The following is an 18,419-nucleotide window of genomic DNA, read 5'->3' as shown; positions in this document are numbered from 1 at the left end:
GAAAAAGCTGTGGAATAATAAATACGATTTTCAATTTATTCATTTACAAGCCTTGTAAATTAGCTACCAAAAACCCAACAGGAAACAAAAAAGAGAGAGAGAAAAATAAAGTCTTGTGGAAATTCAGAAATGGTTTTGTGTTATTATTAATGGCTATACACAGTTTGTAAAAAGATGAGGATAAATAACAAAACCGTAACAAAGTTTTCCAACTTCGGTTTAATTAGACTATTTATAAGAACACCCTAGTTCAGAGAGAGAGAGAGAGAGAGAGAGAGAAGGGTGGGATGCGTGTGTGTTGTGTGTCTGGTTTTGGTATTTGACTAAACTTGGCTTCCTTCAGAAGAACAAGAAAGAACAGAGACAACAATGGCACCCACTACCATTCTCCTTCTCTGCTTCACCATTCTCAGAACCCACAATTCCATTTGATCATTCAATCCCCACATAGCAAAACCCAAGACCCAGAAACCAAAATTAACCGAAATGGCAAAGACTGGCGTGTTTGATTCTGATCCGGCTATGGTGGCCAAAGCCACAGAATTGAAGAAGGAGCTGCAGAGGCTGGTGAGGGCTATTGTTGACGACGAGGATTTCAGCACCCAAACAATCGATCAGGCCAAAGACACTCTCTCGGCTCTCAAGGAATTGAAGTTCAAGAAGAGATCGCTGTCTCTGAAGCTGAATGATGTTCTTTCTTGCCCTCCAGAGTTTCGATGTCCACTTTCCAAGGAGTTGATGAGAGACCCTGTGATTGTTTCTACAGGCGAGGTTGGTTTTCTTTGCCACTTGGGTTTTTACATTTTGCTCTGTTTTTTCTGGTTTTTAATGTCAAATTCGAAGCTTTTAGTCCTTTGTTGGTGCTTTCAGTTTCTGCAATTTCCCTTCATCTTCTGTTTTGTTGGGCTGAGAAAATGTCGACAAGGAAAAGATCTTAGATTCTTTATGCATTTGAAGTTTTTATTTTGTTTTCCTTTCACTTTCTCAGCAACCAAACGGAGCTCTGAGGATTTAATTTGTGTGGTACGTAAAAGGAAGGTGATTTATTGTCTTCTTCCTTGGTTACAGTTTTTTACTTTTTCTAGTATTTTTTTAATTATCTGGTGGTTGGTTGAAGTTACAGTGTGGATTTAAGGTGCTGTCCTGTTTGTACTGATTCTGGAACTTGAATTTAAAGCACTAATTGTTTGATTGGCTAAAGTTTTTGAGATATTTTTTCCCTCCCTATTTATGGTGGTAAAATTGAACATGTCTGAGTGTAGTTTCCTTTCAGAAATAAATATTGCCAGTTTTCTGAGGATTTTTTAGATTAAATTCTGGTAAGTACAGCTCCTTTGTGTGTATATTGCTTCTCTGTAAATTCTTCAAATCAGTTTAATCATAGCAGAAGAATTTAGCAGAGAAGCAATATGTTCCAAATCACATGATCTGGTCTCCTCCATGATCTTTAATTTGGCAAGTGTGTTCTAAATCCGCTTCTTTTTTTGTTCTTTTTATTGACAGACATATGACAGACCATTCATCCAAAAAGGGCTAAAGGCGGGCAACAGGATATGCCCTCGAACCCAACAAGTACTCTCGCACACAATCCTTACTCCCAATCACTTGGTTCGTGAAATGATATCGCAATGGTGTAAGAATAGAGGGATTGAATTGTCGGATCCTGTTCTCCTTGTCAATGAGGATGGTATAACAGAATCGGATCGAGACCATTTTCTTTCTTTGCTCCAGAAGATGTCTTCTGGATTGCCTGAGCAGAAAGAAGCTGCAAAGGAGCTTCGGTTGTTGACAAAGAGGATGCCTTCTTTCCGGGCACTTTTTGGCGAGTCTATACATGCCATCCCTCAACTGCTCAGTCCACTATCTGAGGGCAAGTTTGAAGATGGTATTCACCCGGAACTCCAAGAAGACGTGATCACGACACTCTTGAATCTTTCAATCCATGACAACAACAAGAAGCTTGTGGCAGAAAGTCCAATGGTAATTCCTTTACTAATTGAAGCATTGCAGTCAGGAACCATTCAGACAAGGAGCAATGCAGCAGCAGCCCTTTTCACTTTGTCAGCTCTGGATTCCAACAAGGCACTTATTGGGAAATCCGGTGCCCTAAAACCCCTCATCGCCCTCCTAGATGAGGGGCATCCATTAGCTATGAAAGATGTTGCTTCTGCAATTTTCAACCTATGCATCACCCATGAGAACAAGGCAAGAGCTGTGAGAGACGGGGCAGTGAGGACAATTCTCAAGAAGATAAGTAACCGTATGCACGTTGATGAGTTGTTGGCCATCCTTGCAATGCTCTCAAGCCATCCCAAGGCTGTGGAGGAAATGGGAGAGCTTGGAGCCGTTCCTTGCTTGCTCCGTGTTATCAGGGAGACCAATTGCGGACGCAACAAGGAGAATTGCATTGCAGTCCTTCACACAATCTGTTTAAACGATCGAACCAAGTGGAAGGAAATTCGGGAAGAAGAGAACACTTACGGAACAATATCTGAGCTTGCACAGAATGGGACTTCAAGGTCTAAGAGGAAAGCTAGTGGCATTCTTGATAGACTGAACAGGACTGTAAATCTCACACATACTGCATGATGAGATCTCCTTTGTGAGTATATTTTGTAAATTCTTCACCTATCAGTATAGTACTCAGGCATCATGTGGTCATCTCAAACCCTGTTTTGTATGTTCTCTTTTTATCTTCTAGAGTTTCAATTTCAGGTTCAGAAGCTAGCCATAAACTAATAAAAAGCAAGCTATGTATCATATATATATATTTTTATATATAATTCTTTGTTTTCTTTCTTGGAGATGTTCTCAAACCTTTGTATATAATTCTTTGTTTTCTTTCTTGGAGATGTTCTCAAACCTTTGTTTCTGCACAAAACTGGCAGTTTCTTCTACCCTTCTTTCTTCAACAAAACCATGAAATTTGCCAACCCAACGTTCAACAATTATTGGAGACGCATTTGTTTCACTACAATCCAGTAGTGGGATCCTTTACTCACTTTTTGACCTTGAAATAAAGCCAAAAAACACTTACCAATGTAGATGATTCCAAATTTATGAACGAATGGATGCAGTTGCAGAGCCTTGCGGATAACCAAAAAATTTTGAAAATGCAAACGAGAAGAATGTGACCATATTGAATGGTGCCTTGCCATGGCATCTAGTGTTTGTGGTCCACTGATTAAAGATGCCCTTCTCTTTTCTGTGAACTATTCGTTGGAGCAGATAGCAGAGAGCATAGCAGTTAGCACAAAAAAAACTATGGCAAATCGGCAAATTTATCATTTCATTTCTGTATTTATCTTCTTTTGGCCTTCCTCCATCGTCCCTTTTGATATTCTGGAGGATTTTTGTGTGGACAGTGATGTGAGATTCTTCTTCATCTTTGATTCCTTGCACTTACTTTTCGTGCCCTCCGTCAAACTCATGGGGACTCTATTTTTTGTCCATTTTACAATAATGAAGCTGTTTTTACCTTTGAATACTACAAAACCTAATCTTTTAGGCTTATATGTTCACAATGAAAAGGAATTCATGAAATAATTGGCCTAGGGGTCCCGAGAGACATGGCTTTTGCTGAGTGAACCACGTGTTTGTGCACATCATGTTTTCGTTTTTTGTCATTCGCTAGGGAGGAGGAGGGGAATTATCTCTTACGTGAATTGAATCTGGGTGCACTTTGAGAGAGGAAGGGAGAGTTTAGCCCACTTTTCCACTGTGGTGTCACCGCCATATTTTGTGTACTTGTCGTTTATGGGCACATAATTGTACGTAGAAAAAGTTCATCTTGAGCAGTGGCCAGGTCATATTTGACAAGAGAAATGTGATTTAGATAGGTTGTCTACTTGTCTCTATAAACTTCTTATTAATCAAGGACACAAGCATCAAGCATGCCATCAAATTACTGCTAAAATATGAATATGGGTTTTGAATATGTTAGGTTCTTTTTTATTCATCTCCATAATGAGGTATATATAAGAGTTCATATGAGTGCTTTACAAGGAATTAGATCTAGTAAAGGATTAGGAAAATATCTCCTAATTATACAATGATTTAACAACTATATAAAATAGGAAAGTAAATCCCTTAATTAACCAAGGAAATAAATCTATAAAATAGGAAAGTAAATCCCTTAATTAATCAAGGAAATAAATCTCCTTGATTAATTAGGAGACTCACTTCAACACTCCTCCTCAAGTTGGTGCATATACGTCACAAATGCCCAACTTGGTAAGTGAGTCATGAAATTTGTAGCACCCAAGTCGATAATCCATGCAATTCAGGCAGAATCTTTGGTGACCGGTCGTTTGCTTCGGGCGACCGGTCGTTTGCTTCGGGCGACCGGTCGTTTTGTTTTGAGTATGCAATAAGAGGGAGAATCGTAGGGATTCCTGACATCGCAGCGGAAGTAAGATGTTGTTGAGGCCCAAAAAAGTCACGGTTCGGCCCAAATAAATTCTCGCCCCAATGCAATACCTTACCGAGAAGAAACTTGATTTGGGCACGTGAAAGTTCGTCATATGCGCTTGCACACATGCCACGCCAAGCAAATAAGCAACACACCACGCTACAAGCTTAAGTGGGCCCAAGCCACGCAAGGTGCCTGTGGCTTGCTTGAGTAGGTTGTAGTATGGATGATAATAAGTTGACATGAGGCCCATTGATGGGCCAAGAAATGGAAGTCCCGGGGTTGCTTGGGAGCCTCGGAACTCAGGCCCATTTCTTAGGCCCAAACATGTGGGTGAGCACAAAGAGAAAATATCCCAACCAAAATATCCTAACCCAAATAGCCCAACCAAAATAGCCTATTGACTCAACCATAAAAAGCCCAATGCTTGAAAGAGATAGCCCACTTACTCAACAAACCAACTTGGCCCATACAATTACAATAGAAGAGCTGCAAAGCTCCAGCACTTGGTTGAAGCAGAAAGCCACGAAGGAAATTGGGAGGACCACGTGCGCAGCTACTGAGAGGCTTCAGCGCAGGAAGGAACAAGTTCCAAGCTACAACATCCAAAGGACCAAGGGATATTGGTGCGCAGGGAAGGATGCCACTTTTCGAACCAGCATACATAGCCATTTCTTTTCTTCATTAGATCTGGCCATGGAAAGAGGAGAAAAGAAGAAAAATGAGAGGGATGAAAATAGGAATTCTTCACAGAGGCAGCCGCGGGAAAGGGGGCCTTGAGCCCCCAAAATCCCTGATTTTATGCAGAGGAGCAGAGTAGATTTCACCACAAGAAGATGATTGAAAGGATGAGGAGAGAAAGGAAGGGAAAAGCTTGGAAAAATAGGAAGGAAGTCATGAGGGTTTCTTGAAAACAGATGGCTTCCAGTGCCTATAAATAGGGCCTCTTCTACCCAACAAAGAACAACACACAACCAGAGAGCAAGCTTCCTCTCTTGCATGCAAAACCCAGCAATTTTCGTGCTTAGTTCATCTCCTCCCTCAGCTTTTCCCTTTGTCATGCTATTCTGACATTTGACAGAGTCACTGTCGAGCTGCCGGAAATAGCGACCAAGCCATCTTTTCCTTTCCTTCCCTCCTTTCTCAACCAAACCTCTTTGCAAACTCTCCATCTCCTACCTTAATACCCCTTTTTCTCCTAAGAACACTCAGTTTTCTCTTCAGTGCTAAACTCATGTCGATTTTGCTCCCATGCCACAAGCTTCTCATGCTAAGCCAAGAATTTATCTGTAAGCAGCTATTATTTTCGTTCGTGAAGGTAACCAAGGTGTTTCCTAAGGCTTTACAACCCTTTCGAAACATTTTGGAGTCTGATCTTTGAACTCAGACACAAGGGGAAAATTTCAGCCATTTTGCTCCTTACGGCGGCCCAGCCCATCTGTAGCTACCGGAAGAAAAAGACCCCTACATATGTGATATGAGAATGTGAGGGATTTTGATTGGAGGAATTTGATTTGAGGAATTTGATTTGAGTATGAGAAATTTGAGATAAGGCATTTGAGGACTTTAGATTTGAGGGATTTGATTTGAGTATGAGAAATTTGAGGAATACGATTTGTGTTTCAAGAAAATTTCGATACGAGAATTTAGAGAACACAGAAACCCTGTGAATTCGGTTAAAGGACATAGAAACCCTGTGAACACGGCTAAAAGGACACAGAAATCCTGTGAACACGGCTAAATGACACAGAAACCCTGTGAACACGGTTTAAGAACATAGAAATTTCTCTTCAATTCTCTTCTTCCCCTGAAGAGATATGTCGGAGTCAAGAAAAAGGCAAAATCTCCATGATAAAGAGAAACAGATCATTTTTCACTCCCCCTTCCCCCCCTTTGAAGAGGAGGGGAGGAGAAATTTTGATATGAGAATTTAGAGACAACCGAGGATCGATTGCTCTGATACCATGCTAAAATATGAATATGAGTTTTGAATATGTTAGGTTCTTTTTTATTCATCTCCATAAGGAGGTATATATAAGAGTTCACACGAGTGCTTTACAAGGAATTAGATCTAGTAAAGGATTAGGAGAATATCTCCTAATTATACAATGATTTAACAACTATATAAAATAGGAAAGTAAATCCCTTAATTAACCAAGGAAATAAATCTATAAAATAGGAAAGTAAATCCCTTAATTAATCAAGGAAATAAATCTCATTGATTAATTAGGAGACTCACTTCAACAATTACATTCCAACCTATAAACGGGCCAGCCGTGTCGGTCCAAATTTAAACAAGCCAGTCCAAATATAAATGGTCTGGACTCGTCACAAATCCGGCCTGCATGTTGTACACCTCTACACATTTGATCGGTAATTATGAATAATGAGTGATCACATTGACAAACCACCATCTATACACTATGCCAGTAAACTATGCCAGTAACGTCACCGTTTGGTATGGTCTTGCTATGACTCATGCACACATAGTATATATGTTGTTAGATTGTAAATTATACGCTTAGACGTAATTCTATATGATTAATAACTAATAACTAAACATACCAGATGGTTTAGCAAATATTTCTATTACTTTTGAGTTCAGTATTAGCATTGTTAGTACAAATTTCAGTAGTTGATATGAGGTATCGTTTGACCTCAAACAAGTAATGTTTGAAACGAAGGTTTTAAGAAAGTTGAATTGTAAAAGTTAGATAAGGGAATCAAGGTATTGAAATCGAATCAACTACTCCCTTCTAGTTGATTTCAATCCAGATTCAGAGCCGGTCCTGAGCTCTCAAGGGCCTAGGGCGAAAATCTAAAGTGTGCCCATGTACACACATTAATAACTGAAACTGTAGTTTTTTTTAAAAATAAACTAAGCATTGATTTTTTTAAGAAAATATTTTTCTAAAGATCTTTTTTAGACTTATGTCTTATTTTTCTTTTTTGTCTTTTTAAGATTTCCGGAGTTTTAAATTTTATATTAAATAGAACTAATGACAATAAAAATCTAAACAATCACCACAACAAGTTAGAGGCAATAGCAATAAAGAAACTAAAAATATGATCAATCACACTCAAGCATGAAATGTTCAACTCAATATTGACTAAGTATGAAAAATAGTTTTTCGGAATAATCATTTTCTCAAGATAATTTTTGGCGGCTTTTGTTCCTTACACATCAAATAAGAAAACTTGATTTTATGGGATTTTAGTATGAAGTATATATTGACTTAATGAGCCATCATTTTTAGCCTAAATCGTATTTTGCACTAAAACTGAATTTTCATATTTTGATTTGGTGGGAATTTGATTTTCTAGTATTTTTATTTGAATCCAAATGGGGGGTACTTCCTTATTTACATTGTAAACTTAAGTAAATGGAGTAATATAAAAATAAATAAAAGTAAAAGGACAAAGACATTTTGGGCCCCGAGCTGTGGCCCTGGTAGCCCTGGGCCAGGGCCGGCTCTGTCCAGATTTTGAGGGTATTCAATGAAGGAAGTTGAGGTTCCACCCCAAAACCAATTTCTTTGCCCCCTCCTTCAAAGCCGCGTAGTTTTCATACCATCCTCTCTCATTCAGAAGGAAATTATTATAATTATTTTTTGTTAACAACAATTTCATAAGGTTTAATTAATTTACCTGAAATGGGCATATTGGCTAAAATACTCGAGCACAAGAATAAAATTGATCATGTGATAACGAGAGAACAACGCGGTAAAAAGCATTTTCGTATTTACCCCGAAAAAGAGCCAACAAAAAAAACGAAGCGAGAGAAAAAAAAAAAATTACACGAAGGGCTCCTAGGGTTTCAGCTCGCAGCCTCCCATATATAAGGGAAATAAACTCAAAGTGCTAGACTCTTCGCAGCTTCGCTCTCGCTCATAAAACCTCCCGGATTAGGGTTTTCAGAGACTCGTTTCTCTCTGTCCAAGTCTCAAGCATGGCGAATGCATCGCCTCCTCGCCTGCTCAGTCAGAAAGAGGCTGACATCCAGATGATGCTTGCCGCTGAGGTCCATCTGGGCACCAAAAACTGTGATTTTCAGATGGAAAGATACGTCTTCAAGCGCCGCAATGATGGTATAAATATCTCCTCTGTTTTCGTCAGATACAATCCTTTTCTTAGTTTTTGTTTATGCTTTTGGATTTGTGATGGATTCTGAGAAAATGCATATGATGGGCACCTTCTAATTTGTACGGTATCTGTTTTTGACAGATCTCGTATATAGATTGTTTAGTTTTAGTTTTATTTGTTAGCATAGGTACATTTTGTTGTAATTTTCTTCTAAGTTAATATTGAAATGTGCCTCTGTGAACTGCTCATTCTGTTCAATTTACTTGATTTTAGAACATGAAATGTTTTGTTTAAATATTATTTAATTGCATTTTGGGGACTGTGGGTATTGTTTTTAGTTTTTGACTGCACTGATTTGTTGTTGAGTTATGTGAACAAGAAACACTGTGATTTGACATAGTTCTCCCTATTGTTTTGTTAGGTTTTGATGTGTTATAGGAACAAATCTTTTGGGTTATTGAATTGGCACTTAGTACTCAAATACTGATTTGGTCAATCTCAGGGATTTACATTATCAATCTCGGAAAGACATGGGACAAGCTTCAGCTGGCTGCCAGGGTGATTGTTGCGATTGAAAATCCCAAGGATATTATTGTACAATCGGCAAGGCCCTACGGTCAGAGGGCTGTTCTGAAGTTTGCTCAGCACACTGGGGCTAATGCAATTGCTGGAAGACACACCCCAGGAACCTTTACCAATCAGCTTCAGACATCTTTCAATGAGCCCCGTCTCCTCATTCTGACTGATCCAAGAACAGATCACCAGGTGACGGTCAACTTTCATTTCTGGGGTCCTTCTATGTTCTTTTGAAGACTGTTGCAACAGTAAAGTTGATGTTATTATCCAGGGCTTGTTAAATGTGAAATTTTTATTTATTTTCTGTTTGTGTGTGTGTTATTATATTATATTATATTATTTCCCAATTTTGTTATGCTTGTTATCTCAGTGTGTTCTAATAATCTTTATGTGCCTGCAGCCAATTAAGGAAGCAGCTCTTGGAAACATTCCAACAATTGCTTTCTGTGATACTGATTCTCCCATGCGTTATGTTGATATTGGCATCCCTGCCAATAATAAGGGTAAGCACAGCATAGGATGTCTTTTCTGGATCCTAGCAAGGATGGTTTTGCAGATGCGTGGCTCCCTCCGTCCAGGGCATAAGTGGGATGTCATGGTAAGCACAGAACACCACTTTTGAATTTGAAATTGTATGTCTGGACTTTTGTGCATTACATGTAAAGCAACTAGGAGCTTACTTAAGAGATACTCTCTAAACTACTTATCATGGCTCAAAATTTCTGCTTGCAGGTTGATCTATTCTTCTATAGAGAGCCTGAGGAGGCCAAGGAAAAGGAGGAGGAAGAAGCTGCTACAGCGGCGGATTATGGAATTACAGATTATTCTGCAGCTGGCGGCCTTGCTGGTGGTCTTGCTGGTGATCAATGGCCTGCCCAAGTTTCTGATGCTCCTTGGCCAACTGATGCCCCTGCAGCTATCGCAGCAGCTCCTGTTGTTAGCTGGACTGCAGAACCAGGTTTCACTTATCAACCTTGTTATTGTTGTAAATTTTGTGCTATCATCGCACTTCTGTTGTCTATTTCTGCTACTTATGTTTGTTTTTTCCCTGTCTGGTTTATGTGTTTGTGTGCAGTCGCTGCTGCAGATGGGTGGGGGGAGCCAGTACCTGTTCCTGCTCCTTTAGTTGATGGTGCTCCTACTGCAACTGGCTGGGATTTATGAAATTCTAAAGAGTGCTGCTCATAACAACGTAGTTGAATCTGTAATAGACTAGATTTTCATTTCTTTCTTTTTGGGTTTCTAAAAGGATTGTGATTCCATTTTGAAAGATGGATTGTTTTTGAAACTGTTCTAGATTGGCTCCCTCTATTGAAATACAAACAATTTTGCAATTAAACCCAATATAAAATTTTTGGCAATACAATTCCCTATATTTATTTGTGGGGTGGATCTAAAGGAAGATAACAGAAGAGAGGATGTAGGTGAATTCTGGTTGGGAGACCTCGCTGAGGCTCGAGTTGGTTTTGGCAAAAGGTCCATACTGCTTTGGTTGTCCTCGATGTTTTGAGTATTTCTATTTTCTGTCAAATCTATCTCACTAATGTTAGTTATGGAGCGGCAAATTGGTCCAATCTTGCGTCTTGGGGTCTGCCAATAATTCTTTTGGGGATTGTTTGTAGGCTTAGGGTTCAAAAATTTTATTTATGGATTTGAATATGATTCAATTGATAGTTTGTTCAAATTGAGGGCAAGTAGCGGTTCATATCACGTTCAGATGGTGAGGATAATATGTTAGGAAATTGGAGGTTTTTAACTGTGTACAAAGGGGGATTGCATCATGGGAAGAAGATTGCAGTGTAGAGTATGGAATCCGGAGTGGTGGCTGAGAAGGGTCTAAATGAGTTCAAGCTCCACTTGTTTGGATGGAAACGAGGAAGGGCTGAAGCCACTTGAATGGTCAAAAACAATAAAATCAACCCCTGTTCTGGATCCGGCAAGTGGCAGGGCAACGAAGATAACATCGGAACACAGCTAGCTCTGATCGTCAGGCTCGTCATCATTGTCATGACTATCAGAGCCATCTATGCTCTGCTGTTCTCTTCCCCGACAGTCACAACAGTGGAAGAGGACGACCCAATCAATGGCTGCACCCTCACTCAAGTGACTCGGTTTATTAAGGTGATAGGTCTGGTGCGTATCTCGTTTATGGAGTTCAATGGTCATGAAGATGAAGAACAAGGAAGGGAACTTTAAAGTATTGACAAATTTTAGGGTAACTTGAAAATAACCCGAGAATTCGAGTGGTTTTACGTGGTTGCTGCTGAAATTAATTATCTAAAATCTTAACAACAAAAAAATATCTTGAAGCTTCCAGACCTGTCTCCTTTATTTTTGATTGCTCAAGCATATGCGAGTAACGAAATACATAGTGAGGTACTTTTTCTAGATCGCCGCCACAGGGACTAAAAATAAATACAATAACTGAATTAATTAAAAACTCCTAATCTTCTATTAGAAGGAAATTAAAGAAAAAAAATTTGTTTATACAAAAAAATATGACATGGCAAATTTTCGTGTTGAGTCAAAGCTCTCCTCCCCCCTTCATAGTCTTGGAAGGTGTGTTTTTTTTCCCACAGTTAGGAAGGGGAGGGGGGCATTCTCACAGAGTGTCATAAGGTGCAAACCATAGACCACTACCGCTAAAGCTAAGAACCCATTGGCTAGGGTTAGAACAGTTTGGTCGAGGGAAAGTATTTGAAAAACGAGGGATCAAACCCTAGAAGCACCATGAACCCGAGTGTTAATACCCGTCGCTTTTTGAAGCCAAGAAAAATAAAACAAATTAATGAACCACAAAATTTGAATCAGATGGGCGCTCATCTATGCAAAGGTTCAGTAATCAATAATCTAACTGGTTTCTGTACAATTTCAAAAAGGATAAGGACCTTCTGCAATATGATGATTGAGGGCACAGCATCATACATAAAAAACACTGCAAATATAAATAACAGCGACCAACATTGATTGAGGGCACAAAAGATCAGACACAACAAGCATACCTATAGGATACTGCACTCTCCCACTGTAGTTCATTACATGTTTTAGCATCACTATCTCGACTCTTCTAAGTTTGTTCAGAAGAAAAATAAACCTTCACTCTGTTCTGTAAGCCCAACCATGTTCTTGCAAATATGCTTCGACTGCTTCCTTTATGGAAAAGTTTGGTATTAACTGTGATTGATCAAGTGGCTCACGTGTGATTGGATCGAAGTTACCCACCTAGATGATTGCAAACAAAAGAGTTGGAGATTAATGTAGATATATACATATAAGTAGAGTGTATTAGTAGATGCAACCAAACATTACCTTCTCAAGATGGTTAAGGATCACTGATCTCTCATATGTAACCCCACTAGGAGTAATCACAGGATCACGAAATATGTCGAGAGTGATTTTACAACAAAGGTAATCCGGCACCTGAAGTTTTTTTTAACATTGTCACATGATAATTGAGATTCTTCTTAAAAGAAAAAGCACGAAGGAAAATGGAAGATAAAGAAAACCGTGTGCTCTACTGACCTCACTTGGTGTGTCAGCTTCTGCAGCTTTCTCAAACACTCTTCCTAAAGCCTCTAACTGTCTCATATGAGTAGGACCAGCTTCATCCAAAAACCCTTCCATTTCAAAAGCGTCATGTTTCTCTTTGAGAGCATTCTCACAAGCTTCTCTGAGACATGAAACAAGTTTTATGAAGCAGCAACCAGAAAAATGAACATCAAATAATTATTCAGTTTTGAAAACCTTTTCAGACATCACAGGCCTGAAGGAGACATACTTCAAGTTTTGCAATTCCCATGAACGTTTGCTTGATAAATCCTCCCACTCCATGTACTTCGCTTTTGCAAGCTCCTGCCAGATCTCCTCTACCATATAACCCTTCGGATTGGCGCCCCTCCCAAGATCCAAAGCCTGTACAAGGAAGTTGAAACAAAACTTCAATAGAATTTTCCCTCTAACATAATCAACTGAAAAGGGGCAAACAACTAAGAGAAATATGCTCGATGCTTATAATACAAAGTACGCTAGACATAAACCACTTCTTACCCTTTCCAATTCCTTAACTCCATCAGCGTACTCTTGCTTCTGTAGTAATGCAAGCCCCAACATATAGTGAGCCTGTCATGCAACAAATTTTCAATGAACTACATGAAACCATTATGATCCAAAAGAAGAAGGAAAAGTTTCCATTAAAGAAGAAGACATTAGGTAAAAGCGTAAGATTCTCAACCAGGAAAGTCAGGAACACAAAGCATATAAAGAATCCATGCTTTCGTGCCACTATGTAGGTGGAACTCTTATTAACACTCCTTTAACCACCTGAATATGCTCAAATTGTATTAAAAGCATTTAACTCATAAAATGATAGCATGTTTGAAAAAGAAATTCAGGCCAAAGATTCATTAGAATGTTAACGTTCAATTCATTACAATTCAACAATTAATGCAAGTTTCTGCAGCACCAAGGCAATTATTAGATACTCAATTAGATACAAGAAGGGTAGCAATGTACCAAATCTCACTCCTCCAAACCATGCTTTATTCTTGGGCAACAGACAACAAATAGGCAACCACATTTATAGAAAGGGCAAATTTTTTTATTTTATTTTAAAAAATACCAAAGCCAAAGCATAAGAATTTACCTTAACTAAGTTGTGTTCAAGCTGAATAGCTTTCCGAGAATCTTCTTCCACTCTCGTCCAATCACTGCATTACTTACAACATTAAAAGAAGTACAAGAATTCGATGACAAAATTTCATTTTTTTCATAATTGAAAATACAGAGAAAGAGCGGGTGATCATACATACTTACGCTTCAGATGGCAAAGGGCGCGATTCGTATAATAAACAGGAATATCAGGGCACAGAGTTATCGCCTTGAAACCCATCAACAACAAACAAGAAATCATCAATTATAAAGACCCAATAAACATTCTGATACATACAGAGCACATGAGAAGCGAATTGAAGAACAAAATACCTCAGTATATGCTTCGATGGCGGCATTGAAGAACCCTTTCTTGAAGTAAGAGTTGCCGGCTTTCCTGAGTTCCTCCGCCGTAGAAAATGCGAGACTCGGCCCCATTTCTCTCTCTATCTCTCTGGGTCTCTCCCAAAATCGTTTCTTTTGGTGTTTCTGTGAATATGGGTGTGGGCAATTCTATGTTTTAGCAGCGGTTTTTGAATATCGGGGAAAGAGGTTGGAGGGTTCGAGAGTTTTCCAGGCGAAAGCGAAAAAAAGCAAAAGCGCGAAATGGAAGAAGAAGGGAGGCAACGCCAAACCCTCAAGCGAGTCAGAGACGTTTCTTTGTAATTTCCTTATTTTGTTATTGGGAGTTTGAGAAGGCCAAAGAGACTTTTGTTATTTTGCTTCGCCTTCCCCTAGAAGCTCACTTTACATCCCTTTGGTAGGTTGTCTTTTTAATTTCTTTCTCTAAAATCCCAAAGCTTTTCAAGAGTAGCTCTCATTGGTCAAACTTTTCAGATTTCCAAAAATGCCCTTTGATAATAAATAAATAAATAAACAAAGATCCTGGGTTGGTCTGACTGGCCAATGCCTTAACTCTTTTATGATCCATTTGCATTATCAAATTGGTCAATGGGAAATCCTAATCAAAGTTATTGTTTTTCTAATCCCCAAATTTTGGAAAACGAAAAGCAGTGACCTTTTGGGTTTTTAACGTCTTGCTTATGTGTTTGGTATCCAATGCACAAACATCTGTTAGAATATATGATGAAATGAGTGACCACAGAAACTTCTCATGGTCATGAGGTTTTGGGCCCAGAGCTTCAAAAACTATGCAACATATCACATATAGATGGGGGTGTCACTGTAAACCAGTGGTGTACATATGAAACAAAGAAAGTTCTGCAAGTCATGCTAAACATTTGAAAGAATTGAAGTATGGATATTTTACAGAATTGTACACTGTAAATTACAACAACGGAACCGGATGAAATATGCCTCTAGTTTCCGGTAAGACTAGATCCTTGACCCTTGCTACCTTCAGAGTCGTCGGATAATGATAATTGCTCTCGAACTCGATCTACAAGTCGAGGGGCTTCCTGGTCTACGTTCAGCGGCCGCCTCTGCAAACTCTGCAAGGTAATATATCCTCAAGACAATAAGCAAACTCTGCAAATATCAAACTTATATCCTCAAGAATGTCCAGTTTTACATAATAAGGAGACATAAAATGTGACTGACTGATGCATACCTCAGAAGCCCATAAGCAATCAAGTGCCTTGCGCGGAATTATGTGTATGTGAGTCTGAAAGTACCCCATGTTACATAGTAAAATTAGCAAAAGCTTATCATATTGCCCAAGGTAAATAATGAAATAGCTGCATAAAAGGGTAAAATTCTAATGTCCATTAACAAGCTAACATTGTTCAGTTGCAACGAGATTTATGGAATTTTGATTGCTGACAGCAGATACATCAGTTCTCTTGTACGCTGCTGTTAATTTAATCAAATCGGAATTCAAAAAGAAAAGTATAAGGACTCACATGAAATATAACTTGGCCTGCAGCTGTACCATTGTTAACTAACAAGTTGAATGAATCTGCATAATCAGAACTACCCATGTTTATTTTTTGTAGCAGCCAAGCTTAGCTAGGTATGCTTGAAAATGCAATTTCAATCACGGATGTCACTGAAAGTATCTTTGAAACATTAAGGAACACTCCAGCACACCCTAATTGCTATATAGCAAGACAGTACACCTAGAAGCAAAAAGAAAGTAAAATATGATGCCAACATAAAATGACTTTGAACACATACCAGAATCAGTGGCTTTCATGATTGCACTGCTGATAAAGGGCACTTTTGAACACATTGCAGCTACCACCTGCAGAGCAAGTTCACTTGAACTCAGGCAACATTATAATGTCCCATGAAAATACAGAAACACATGCATTGGACACTACAAAGTATCCAAACAACTTATATGAGATGTGCAGAGAAAATTACAGTCCAACCTGTTACCTATCATTAATATAGTCAAGGTTCTCATCAACCTTATGCTTATAATCCTAATGATGGAGAATACCCTTCTATGTTTTATGCATACATGTAAACAAACTCTATGCTGCCATATGCATATCAAGAAATTCTTCTCATCAATATCATCTAATGCATAACACATGAAGGCAAGCAATGCTCAGATTTCATAATATCTAGCAACAGATTCATGGCATTCATACAGACCCATTGCAAACTGATGTATCATTAGGATATACTTACATCTGGGGGTGTGGCTTTCAACGAACAAAAATGAGATTTTGGGATAATAAGAGAATGCCTGCGAACAAAAGTATGAAATTGAGTGTGGGAAAAAAAACTGTCACGTAAAGATGATAGAGTTGTACCGAGTCTTTCTATTATGCAGCGTTTACAATACTAAAGAAATGCAGACAAAATTGCCACAACACTTGCAAGTCCGCAATACAGAACTAAAGTCAATCTGATGCACATCATGTAGACTTTACAAATTTACAAACCATACAGTATGGTCCGGTGGTCATGTGATGCTACAAATCGTATCCCATAACTAAGACAACATGCCCTGTTCAGGGAAACACAGTTGAATCAAATATGATTCACAAAACTGACAAACTATAATAAACACAGTTTCAATGCAGTGAAACAAGCTGCTTTGTGTACATATGTCATATGTGGAAGTTTATCCTGACAAGTAATGAAATTACCATAAAACTCCAAGGCAAAGAAAAACAAGAGCTAGCAGTAAAGAAAAGAACAATTGTTTCTTGGATTAATGATACCTTACCCACGACTCAGGGGATTTGTATCCAATATACACAAGCAAACATCATCCTCGTAAAGCTGCACGAAAAACAAATTCCGCAGAGAATCAAAACACGGAACAATCAGAAGTAATTGAACAGACATGGCAAAACAAAAATGTGATTATGAAGATTGCTTCAGTATTATAAAAACCCAAAAAGGCAACAACTTCACATAAAAAACCAACTAGAAACATTTCCAAAACAAATAACAGATTTTGAACAAACAGAGATACTTATAAAAAAAAAACCCATTACACAATCCACACTCAACAACTCAAAAATCAGTGCTGTGGTCTTATACTGCTATGAAAGTTTTCATCTTCAATATAATCGAAATTTTGCAGCTTCAATATAATGGGAAATGCAACGAATTAAAAAAAAAATTCGTCGAGCTTTTACTTTCTCAATTTGTATCTACCTTGAAAGCCGGTGATTCACCGAGGATGATTTTGCAGAAAACGCAGTCGTCTTGGAGATTCCCCTTGTTGGAATCACGGGGTTGCTGCTTATTACTGAAACCAGGGTCGCAACCGGAGCTGGGAACGGGAACTAGTCGGGTCGGAGCCGGGGTCGGACCGGGGCAGATATGGGAACAGAGAATGGAAAGCCTGCGAGCCTCCATTTTCAAGCAAGAACAGAGCTTTCGACAACAAGTATGGCTGTTGCCATGTTTTCCGATTCCTCTGAAACGTCGTGGAAAACTAGGAAGACAGAGAAACAAAACACCAGAGCTGGTTTTTTATTTATTTTATTTAAATAAATATTTTAGCAAAATAAAATAAATAAAAAATTAAGAGGGTCAGGTGTGTTTGCTTATCCTCATGCCATAACTATGGTCAGATTTTTGCTCCCAAATGGGCCAATCGGTAAGCTATGAATATAGAATTTATTTTCTTTATTAAATTAAAAATATATAAGATAATGATAAAAATTGCCTTCAGTATATACATCAGCATTTATTATTATTATTATTAATTTTACGATTTGTTGAAAAATTTGGGAGGTTTGGCATTCATTATTATTTCATAATGGTCAACTTAATATTTGCTGTTTTGGGCGTTCAAATAAAAAAATAGAAAGAAAAAATCTGATTAATTGCACAATTCTGCATGGTTTTCACACACAAATAAAAGTTATTGAGAAAGCAAATCTGATTAATATTTGAAAAAAGAAGGAAAAAAGAATAAAAGTTATCTAAAAACTCTTTTCAATTATAAACGCCCAAAGTTTCTGAACAAAAACCATAAACGTAGGCCCAACTGTCCTTCAAAAAAAAGAAATGAAGCCCTAACTTTCGGGTAGCTCGTTTATCCTATTAAACATGTTGGACTCCCCCTCTTTTATGGCACCTAGGATCGAACCCCAATGAGATTCTGCCTCTAATCAATTTTCACCAATTTATTTATTTGTATTAGAATTTTCCAATTTTTCACATGGTTTATTTAATTAAAACGAACTGACCATATGGTTTATTTAATTCGTTTTCACCGTGAACAAGTCCGTCGTCCGTCTTGTCACACCCAAGTTTGAATTCTCCTATT

General features: G+C 38.4%; 4 protein-coding genes and 1 long non-coding RNA gene across 8 annotated transcripts; 2 read left to right on the top strand and 3 right to left on the bottom strand.

Moving 5' to 3' along the window:
* Positions 1-223: 223 nt before the first annotated feature.
* Positions 224-2,800, top strand: PUB9 (plant U-box 9). Of its 3 annotated transcripts, none has more exons than XM_021958544.2 (3): positions 584-771; positions 989-1,023; positions 1,504-2,800. In XM_021958544.2, exons 1-3 carry the CDS (start codon positions 717-719, stop codon positions 2,587-2,589), a joined length of 1,176 nt encoding a protein of 391 aa, XP_021814236.1. In that variant the 5' UTR covers positions 584-716; the 3' UTR covers positions 2,590-2,800. The 3 variants fall into 3 exon arrangements, with proteins under 3 accessions (XP_021814234.1, XP_021814236.1, XP_021814235.1); XM_021958543.2 differs by having other exon boundaries at positions 989-1,038; XM_021958542.2 differs by lacking the exon at positions 989-1,023 and having other exon boundaries at positions 224-771.
* On the bottom strand, positions 1,832-3,258 carry LOC148292650 (uncharacterized). Its single transcript, XR_015826471.1, has 2 exons — positions 2,864-3,258; positions 1,832-2,817 (listed from the first exon to the last, which is right to left on the bottom strand). It is a non-coding gene; the product is annotated as an uncharacterized LOC148292650 (long non-coding RNA).
* A 5,009-nt stretch (positions 3,259-8,267) lies between these two features.
* LOC110757039 (small ribosomal subunit protein uS2) lies at positions 8,268-10,409 on the top strand. The gene is made up of 5 exons (XM_021958557.2): positions 8,268-8,499; positions 8,997-9,259; positions 9,471-9,668; positions 9,803-10,028; positions 10,146-10,409. The coding sequence occupies exons 1-5, from the start codon at positions 8,361-8,363 to the stop codon at positions 10,232-10,234; spliced, it is 915 nt and encodes a 304-aa protein (XP_021814249.2). The 5' UTR covers positions 8,268-8,360; the 3' UTR covers positions 10,235-10,409.
* Positions 10,410-11,894: 1,485 nt separating this feature from the next.
* Positions 11,895-14,458, bottom strand: CHIP (carboxyl terminus of HSC70-interacting protein). Its single transcript, XM_021958573.2, has 8 exons — positions 14,051-14,458; positions 13,879-13,946; positions 13,713-13,776; positions 13,118-13,189; positions 12,849-12,982; positions 12,593-12,740; positions 12,380-12,490; positions 11,895-12,292 (listed from the first exon to the last, which is right to left on the bottom strand). The coding sequence occupies exons 1-8, from the start codon at positions 14,153-14,155 to the stop codon at positions 12,167-12,169; spliced, it is 828 nt and encodes a 275-aa protein (XP_021814265.1). The 5' UTR covers positions 14,156-14,458; the 3' UTR covers positions 11,895-12,166.
* A 400-nt stretch (positions 14,459-14,858) lies between these two features.
* Positions 14,859-17,700, bottom strand: HINT3 (histidine triad nucleotide-binding 3). Of its 2 annotated transcripts, none has more exons than XM_088245148.1 (7): positions 17,297-17,700; positions 16,860-16,915; positions 16,316-16,373; positions 15,854-15,920; positions 15,580-15,635; positions 15,288-15,341; positions 14,859-15,205 (listed from the first exon to the last, which is right to left on the bottom strand). In XM_088245148.1, the coding sequence occupies exons 1-7, from the start codon at positions 17,498-17,500 to the stop codon at positions 15,077-15,079; spliced, it is 624 nt and encodes a 207-aa protein (XP_088101274.1). In that variant the 5' UTR covers positions 17,501-17,700; the 3' UTR covers positions 14,859-15,076. The 2 variants fall into 2 exon arrangements, with proteins under 2 accessions (XP_088101274.1, XP_021814179.1); XM_021958487.2 differs by having other exon boundaries at positions 14,859-15,168; positions 17,297-17,694.
* Between the last annotated feature and the right edge of the window lie 719 nt (positions 17,701-18,419).

The sequence above is a fragment of the Prunus avium genome, chromosome 8, assembly GCF_965620075.1.
Source record: "Prunus avium chromosome 8, drPruAviu1.hap1.1, whole genome shotgun sequence".
NCBI classification, from domain to species: domain Eukaryota; kingdom Viridiplantae; phylum Streptophyta; class Magnoliopsida; order Rosales; family Rosaceae; genus Prunus; species Prunus avium.
Note: the sequence above shows the minus strand (reverse complement) of the source record. Positions and strands in the feature narration are given on the sequence as shown.

Excerpts from the sequence above, each read along its gene's own strand:
- PUB9 (XM_021958542.2), top strand. The coding sequence starts at position 487 with ATGGCAAAGACTGGCGTGTTTGATTCTGATCCGGCTATGGTGGCCAAA. Across the intron at positions 772-1,503 it reads TGATTGTTTCTACAGGCGAG|ACATATGACAGACCATTCAT; the intron begins GTTGGTTTTCTT and ends TTTTATTGACAG.
- LOC110757039 (XM_021958557.2), top strand. The coding sequence starts at position 8,361 with ATGGCGAATGCATCGCCTCCTCGCCTGCTCAGTCAGAAAGAGGCTGAC. Across the intron at positions 8,500-8,996 it reads CTTCAAGCGCCGCAATGATG|GGATTTACATTATCAATCTC; the intron begins GTATAAATATCT and ends GGTCAATCTCAG. Across the intron at positions 9,260-9,470 it reads ATCCAAGAACAGATCACCAG|CCAATTAAGGAAGCAGCTCT; the intron begins GTGACGGTCAAC and ends ATGTGCCTGCAG.
- CHIP (XM_021958573.2), bottom strand. The coding sequence starts at position 14,155 with ATGGGGCCGAGTCTCGCATTTTCTACGGCGGAGGAACTCAGGAAAGCC. Across the intron at positions 13,947-14,050 it reads CCATCGAAGCATATACTGAG|GCGATAACTCTGTGCCCTGA; the intron begins GTATTTTGTTCT and ends ATGGGTTTCAAG. Across the intron at positions 13,777-13,878 it reads CTTTGCCATCTGAAGCGTAA|TGATTGGACGAGAGTGGAAG; the intron begins GTATGTATGATC and ends TAAGTAATGCAG.
- HINT3 (XM_021958487.2), bottom strand. The coding sequence starts at position 17,500 with ATGGAGGCTCGCAGGCTTTCCATTCTCTGTTCCCATATCTGCCCCGGT. Across the intron at positions 15,921-16,315 it reads TGAAAGCCACACCCCCAGAT|GTGGTAGCTGCAATGTGTTC; the intron begins GTAAGTATATCC and ends CTTGCTCTGCAG. Across the intron at positions 15,342-15,579 it reads CAGGCCAAGTTATATTTCAT|ACTCACATACACATAATTCC; the intron begins GTGAGTCCTTAT and ends GGGTACTTTCAG.